Here is an 8,111-nt window from a genome sequence, read left to right on the forward strand (position 1 = left end):
TACTTTCTTTTTTATTCAAGACGTTTTTTTTTATTTATTTATCTTATATTATTTAATAATTCTTTTTTTTAAGTACCTTATCTTCACCATAACTGGTTGTCCAAATTAGGCATAATAATGTGTTAATTCCACGACTGTATATATCAGTATCGGTTGATATCGGTATCGGTAATTAAGAGTTGGACAATATCGGAATATCGGATATCGGCAAAAAAGCCATTATCGGACATCCCTAGTAAGAATATTAATAAAACAAAAAATCAATCATATTTAAAAATGTGGATTTTTTTACATTTATTTTTGTTGTATTTTATTAACAGTATTACCGGGTATGATAAATTCACTTTATTTCTATAGCATTTTATAAACAAAGCCGGCTTCCAAGGCGCTGCACAACATTATAAAAACAAATAGTAAAATTGCCACTTAAAGAACTTAAGCTAAGTTCTAAATTCTTTAATTAAAAAAATAGATCATATTAGCATCATACGTAACATATGATATGATCATATCGTAACAGTAATCATTTCTGAAAAAATAGTACGTCTGCGAGCTGTCTGTGCCTTTATAATTAAGTCTTTTAGTCAATTTGTGGCGGTCAACCACAGGCTTTAGAGAAAAGGAGGGGTGAGCAGAGCCCAGGAAGGAGCCTCCTCATTGGCTGACGCGATACATAGCGCAGCGCGTGCACGGTGCGGACTTGTTTGCAGTAAAGCATGGCTGCCGAACACCCACCTGGAAAGATTGCAATACCTGCGCTTGCTGTTACAGCATATACTGCTAAAAAAAACACACCAAAAAAAGAGGAAATAACAGGGAAAAAATACACTGTAATTAGCGATATCATTATGTATCGCTATAGACACATAATCGATATCAATATAAGTTGCGTTCGATAAAACATTCGATATATATATTGACATTTTTTGCTCAGAAGAAACAAGAAATTATGAAGCAAAATTCGTTGCACGCAGGCAGGGAACTCAGGAAACAGGAAGTGTCACTGAGCAATTGGAGGGACACGCTAACAGCTAATCACTTAACAGTATCAACTACCAAGATTGTTTGCGCCCAATGTTCCCTCTAATTTTTCATGTGTGTGAGCAAACGCAAAAATTTCCCTGAGCAGTCAGTGGAGCCCATGTGAGCAACATCAGACGTGCACACTGTGGCCACACCAGCAGCACACCTGTCCCAAACCTGACTAAATAACAAGTTCCATCTCCATCCATCCATCCATTTTTCCACCGCTTGTCCCTTTCGGGGTCGCGGGGGGTGCTGGAGCCTATCTCAGCTGCATTCGGGCGAAAGGCGGGGTACACCCTGGACAAGTCGCCACCTCATCGCAGGGCCAACACAGATAGACAGACAACATTCTCTTATTATTAGAATCAAATGACAGCAGTCATTTTCATGAGGTTATTTTCTAATATAAGTGTTTAGGCCCACTTACAATGACAATAACAACACATATTGTTTTTCATGAACTGTGTACTTGTATTGTTTGTCTGGGTGGAGGTCCTGCTTTGGAAATAATTTATACCCCTTTCAGACATTGCATTTAGTTCCCATTAAAACATTCACATGTTGCACAATGAGATGTAAGCATGGGATCATGTGTACATTCCTGCAACTATATTTTTATTCGTATTTATTTAATATACTAACAGCATTTCATGATTAATATTTATAAATTAAGATTCCTAATAAATGACACTAGAATAAGCACACATTTGATTGGTAAATCATAGTGTAACGACCTGGAATTACACTTTATGTGTGGTGTTGGAGTTGTCCGACTTTTTGTGTGGCTGTAAACGCATCACTGGCTAAGTGCCATATGCGCATGTGTTGGCGCAAGTGAGAAAGAGCGAGCGGCTACTGTTGATATAACAACGTTTCTTTTGGTCTGGTTTGTACTGCAGAAAATGAACACTTTTGCTAGACATCATTTTTTTACTAATGTTTTGGTGATGTGTTTATGGCCGACAATAAAGAGTTTTGCTCAGTAAAGTGATGGATGGAATTCATGTCCTCAAAGCGTCTCGACAGACGTTACAATATTTGAACAATGATGACGAAAACTGTTTTCTCTGTCGTGTCCGTGTGTCGAAAATTGTTATGCGCTTATTTTTTTATTTGATTTTGTGCGTGGCATAGATTTGCCGTGCGCAGAGGACGCTTGAGCAGTGCGCAATTGCACAGGCGCGCACCTTAGAGGGAACATTGGTTGCGCCGTCTTCCTGTCTCGCTGTGGCAGTGTGGATTCTCTGCATGGAGCGAGAAGAGAAATTGTGATATCTTGATATATCACAGAAACTTGTCTTTAGTTTTGTTGGTTTTAATGCAGACAGTGCGGCAACATCCTGACATCTCCAGTGTGTCGCTTTAATTAGTTGCTTCCCAAAGTACTTTGTGTAGCTTTCAATAGCTTATACACTACTGCCATCTAGTGTCTCCAAACTGCAACTGCCTTCAAATCGACTGCATTTATTGTACCACCTTCGCTGCACTCATCCTACCAGACACCGTCTTCACTGATAAATACCACCTTTGGTAAGTTGGAAATGGCATGATATTAAAAAATATCAATAATTATCGATATCGATCAATATAAAAAACGTAGATCTGGAATTACAGTTTGAATTCTGTCTGGTGACACAAGATTTAAGTACTCCAGCTTTAAGTCTAGCAGTTCAAATACAAACAATGAAACTAGTGATTCAAATAAGAGAACTAAATAACACTAAAAGAAGTAGGGAAGTGTCGATCAGTATCGTCCATTTTTTGTGAAAAGGTTTGTGATCGCCATTGCCTTTTAATGCTGATCATAAACTGATTGCCTCTGGCTTGCACTGTTTTTATTTGTAGTCCCTCGACTGACAAGCGGCTGGCAGCTAATGATGTGTGGAGCGGCTCCACTAAGCTAATAAAAATCACCCCCATTACTGCAAAATGAACTGCATTCCGCGCCCCCGAGTGGGTCAAGCGGTAAAAAATGGATGGATGAAGTAGATTTATCCCTGGTGGACGTGGCTCAACGTGTTAGACCTTAAGAGCAAGCCAGCTTCAAACAACACCAAGAAATAAATGCTCAGTAAAGTTGAATCATTTTACAGCAGAAAGTGAGCAGATATTAAAAAATAAGGAAGACTTTATTATGATAATAATGTAATACAACTTTTAGTGTGTCGGCATTGTCACAGTCAGTACACAACATGTAAGACGAGGACTGATCGATCTAGACCAGGGGTCGGCAACCCAAAATGTTGAAAGAGCCATATTGGACCAAAAATACAAAAAAAAATCTGTCTGGAGCCGCAAAAAATTAGAAGCCATATTACATACAGATAGTGTGTCATGACATATAAATTGAATTAAGAGGACTTAAAGGAAACTAATTGACCTCAAATATAGCTACAAATGAGGCATTATGATGCAACATGTACATATAGCTAGCCTCAATAGCATGTTAGCATCGATTAGCTTGCAGTCATGCAGTGACCAAATATGTCTGATTAGCACTCCAACAAGTCAATAACATCAACAAAACTCACCTTTCATGCACAACCTTAAAAGTTTGGTGGACAAAATGAGACAGAAAAAGAAGTGGCATAAAACACGTCCTAGAAAGTTATACATGTAAACAAACCAAGGTGAGTTCAAGGACCGCCAAAATTAGTAGGACAAAACAGCACTCGCCAATACTTGAATCAGTGAAGGATGTTTAATATAAAAAGTGTGCTTTATAACAATTAGGGAGGTTTGTGTCATGTTTGTCTTCCTACAGAAACCATATTAAAACAAAAAATATATTTTTTTCCCCCTCATCTTTTTCCATTTTTCATACATTTCTGAAAAAGCTCCAGAGAGCCACTAGGGCGGCGCTAAAGAGCCGCATGCGGCTCTAGAGTCGCGGGTTGCCGACCCCTGATCTAGACATTGGTGGTGTCAATACCAAGGGTAATGTCAGTATATGATCAATACCCGAGTGACTAGGTTTGAGATTTTTATTTTCTCAAACTCGTTGTTGTTTTTGTCAATGTTTATAAACTTAGGCAGTAATTCTCTGGACAGTGGAAGACTTTGAGGGCAAAAACTGAAATGAGTAAGAGATAGTAGTTTTTGCTTTTGTTTAGTTATTGTGTACGATTGGCTTTGTTCTGCTCACACAATTGTGGTTAATAAAATAAAATAGGGATAAACATTGAGTTGATATTGTTCAACTGTCAATAGCACCCACCAAAAATAAATTATTTTCATTTTCATTTTTTTGTTTATTTCAGGCAATGACATAAAGAAGTACAAGTTGACAACACATAATAATATCAATTAATATAGTGCATGATTGTCCAGTTTTGCCTGAAAGGGAGTGGGAAGAAGATAACTTATTTAATCCCAGATCAACAAAAATACCAACTGCATATCTTTTATGCTCCAGTGCATTAGTCATTTCTTCAATGGCTTCAGTTATCGCCATTGAAGTTGTTCGTTTGGACCTAAAGCCATACTGACCGTCATTGATTATATGATGCTTCTCAAGAAAAGATTCAAGTCCAGAGTTAAATAGTTTCTCTCGGTTGGTAGAGCGGCCGTGCCAGCAACTTGAGGGTTGCAGGTTCGATCCCCACTTCCGCCATCCTAGTCACTGCTGTTGTGTCCTTGGGCAAGACACTTTACCCACCTGCTCCCAGTGCCACCCACACTGGTTTAAATGTAACTTAGATATTGGCTTTCACTACGTAAAGTGCTTTTAGTCACTAGAGAAATGCGCTATAGAAATATAATTCACTTCACTTCACCGTATTTTTCGGAGTATAAGTCGCTCCGGAGTATAAGTCGCACCGGCCGAAAATGCATAATAAAGAAGGAAAAAAACATATATAAGTCGCACTGGAGTATAATTCGCATTTTTTGGGGAAATGTATTTGATAAAAGCCAACACCAAGAATAGACATTTGAAAGGCAATTTAAAATAAATAAAGAATAGTGAACAACAGGCTGAATAAGTGTACATTATATGAGGCATAAATAACCAACTGGTATGTTAACGTAACATATTATGGTAAGAGTCATTCAAATAACTATAACATATAGAACATGCTATACAATCTGTCACTCCTAATCGCTAAATCCCATGAAATCTTATACGTCTAGTCTCTTACGTGAATGAGCTAAATAATATTATTTGATATTTTACGCTAATGTGTTAATAATTTCACACATAAGTCGCTCCTGAGTATAAGTCGCACCCCCGGCCAAACTATGAAAAAAACTGTGACTTGTAGTCCGAAAAATACGGTACATTATTCATTGATCTATATTATGAATAGTGTGGATTTTTCTAATGATTAAAATATGTATATTTTATTACTGGAATTATACTGTACATTTTTACTATTTCAAATATGCTGAGGACGCCTACTGTTATTATCCGTCCCCTTTCCTCCTTTCTTGAGTGTTGCTGCTCAGTGCAAATGTCACTAACACCACAATTGGGCCACAAAGTCAACCTGGCGGTTTTCCTCCATTTTATTGTCACTGTCGTGACAAACTGCACCCACACAGAAAGTTGAGTGAAAGCTGACATTTTTCCAAAAGAAAGAGTAGATGATTTTTTGTGTCCTAATGTTACCAATGTTAAAATGGTCTGGTGGTGACAGTTTGACCTCGGAACTGAACGTTTCCTTTATTTCAGAGTGCAGGCCGATAACGACGTCCATCCTCTCCAGGTATCCAAGGCCTGACCAGCTGTTGTCCTTGGTGGCGGTTGCCGTGGAGACGGGCAGAATGACCCACCCTCACCCCACGGGTTTCCTGGGAGCCGTGGCCTCAGCACTTTTTGCCGCGTACGCCGTCCAGCGCCGGCCAATCACCACCTGGGGCTTGGGTCTGATCAACGAGGCCTGTCCAATAGCGAGGAACTTTGTTCAGGGTCGAGGCTTCGCTGTGGAGGAGGCGGAGAGAGACTGGGCTTTCTTCTGTGACAAGTGGCAGTGGTACGAACGACTTGTTATGTCGCCTTGTGTTCATCTCCACTTCTCCTTCATCAGCAGCTTCTCTCAGCCTCGTTAGTCACGGCTAACTCATGCTGACTGACAACACTCAGCTCTCTGTCCTTCGCTGCAAACAAACAACTTGATCATGTCTTCTGCAGGTACCTGGACACCAGGGGCCTCTCCAACGGCTTGGGGCCCGCGCTTTGGCCCTCTTTGTTCGGCCCAGCCGAGCGCGACGAGGCCTACAAGGGTTTCAGCCTGGCGGGATGGGCGGGCCGTAGCGGTCACGACGCGCCCATGATTGCCTTGGACGCCCTGCTGGGGGCGGGATCAGACTGGGAGGAGCTGATGAGCAGGGCGGGCTTTCATGGAGGTTGGAGTTTGAATTGTCTTTGTACATATTCCTTAATACTTCGTGTTTTCTAAGGTTGCTGTGATGTCGTAGTTATGCGTCTCACAGCCACTAGGGGGTATCCTTGCAGTATCTACTACAGGGGTCTTCAAAGTTTCCCCCTAAACTGATAAGAGAGAGGTAGCGGACCCCTACTCATACATCCTGTCAAAAATTCTGCTTGTGTTTTAAACTAAACTGCCCCTAAAGGTATCCTGTTATTGTACAATACTGAGATAGTCAAATAATACAATATAGCGCCACTCATAGCTAGCTGGAAACTTGCGCGTTAATCACAAGCTGACATGAGTACAATATTATATCATGTTTTTAGGGTGGCCATGCCACTGTCATTTCTAAACTACACTACAATGTGTCGGATCAATGTTAATGTGTATATAAATACATTTAAATACGTGGAAAAATTGTGGGGGAATATTAAGACATTAAAAAAACAAAACACGACCCTGTTGAAGACTTCTGATATGGTACAGTATATGTATGATACAGCAGGGATTTTCAAACTGTAGTGGTACTCGGGCTCTATCTAGTGGTACGCCAGATGATCACTTGATCAAAGTGCAGTGTTTTATTTTCCTATATTTAAACAGTGTTACTGTTAAAACGGTGTGTAATGTTATTAAATGTACTTAAGTAAAACCTCTGGCTTTTTTTAAATTAATACTTAGGTCTACTATGCGACTGTATTTTATTGTTGGTAATTAGAGAGCAAAGTTTATTTTCTGAGGTGGTACTTGGTAATAAAAATGAAAATAATAAGTCAGTATTATTGACATAGCCACATAAAATGTGACGGGACGTCATAATGGATACTTTCACAATGCACAGTATGTCATAGATCAGGGGTGTCCAAAGTGTGGGTGCCCAGCTTGGGTTTTGTTTGGCCGCAAGCATATTGTCGAAATGAAAAACAAAAATAATTAAGAAATAGTAAAAATGTACGCAAAAATACAATGAAAGCATGAAGTGTGATACTAAATGCTAATAATACTCCTATAACGCAAAGCTGACAAATGTTTTTTTAAATATATATCTGTTATAGAATGTTTCTTTTTTTTTTACTAAATGACTTTTCAGAATGCGCCCTGTGGTGGACACCCCCGGCATAGCCACATAGTGATGTGCTATCCTACTCAGCCACTAGAGGGCGTACTTTCATATTAGACACATTGAAGTATAGCCACATAAAGTGATCGTCCTATGCTGATCACAACCACTAGAGGGGAATACTTGCATGGTTGAAAGTGTTTTATTTCTGTTTTCCCAGGGGTCAGTGACAGCACTGCTGTTATCGCCTGCTGCTGCTGGGGTCTTCTCTACGGCACCCAGGGAGTCCCTGAAGGCAACTACAGCAACCTGGAGTACAAGGATCGACTGAGGCGTAGTGGCGAGATGCTCTACTCCCTCTCACACTGAGGATGTTGTCCCAACATGGATGTGAAAGCAGGCCACATGTTGACATTGGATGAGTGGGTGCAGTGGCGTGTTACACACATACACACTGTATTTGCCTAAAGGGGGCACAATGTCCCACTGACCCACAGAGCATCCACAAGGACAAATGTCACATGTTGTCACATAGTAGCTACTGTGTCAAGTGGGCCCCCTAGTGACCGTTTGAAATAACCGTGCAGCATTGTTTTCCAGTGGAACCAATTGAAGCTAATGAGAATGTGAAGTTGTCGTGAGTAAATCAATGA

At 40.1% G+C, this 8,111-nt stretch overlaps 1 protein-coding gene across 3 annotated transcripts in view; it reads left to right on the forward strand.

Moving 5' to 3' along the window:
• Positions 1-8,110, forward strand: part of adprh (ADP-ribosylarginine hydrolase) — a 56,752-nt gene extending 48,642 nt beyond the window's left edge. For 2 of the 3 annotated variants that reach the window (XM_061967802.1, XM_061967803.1), the window contains exons 7-9: positions 5,733-5,999; positions 6,158-6,372; positions 7,679-8,110. In XM_061967802.1, coding sequence (XP_061823786.1) covers positions 5,733-5,999; positions 6,158-6,372; positions 7,679-7,827 — 631 coding nt within the window. In that variant the 3' untranslated portion in view covers positions 7,828-8,110. The remainder of the gene's footprint in view (positions 1-5,732; positions 6,000-6,157; positions 6,373-7,678) is intronic. The other variant, XM_061967801.1, reaches the window with a different exon arrangement.
• The last annotated feature ends 1 nt before the right edge of the window (position 8,111 follows it).

This window comes from Nerophis lumbriciformis, linkage group LG11, assembly GCF_033978685.3.
Source record: "Nerophis lumbriciformis linkage group LG11, RoL_Nlum_v2.1, whole genome shotgun sequence".
Classification (NCBI taxonomy): domain Eukaryota; kingdom Metazoa; phylum Chordata; class Actinopteri; order Syngnathiformes; family Syngnathidae; genus Nerophis; species Nerophis lumbriciformis.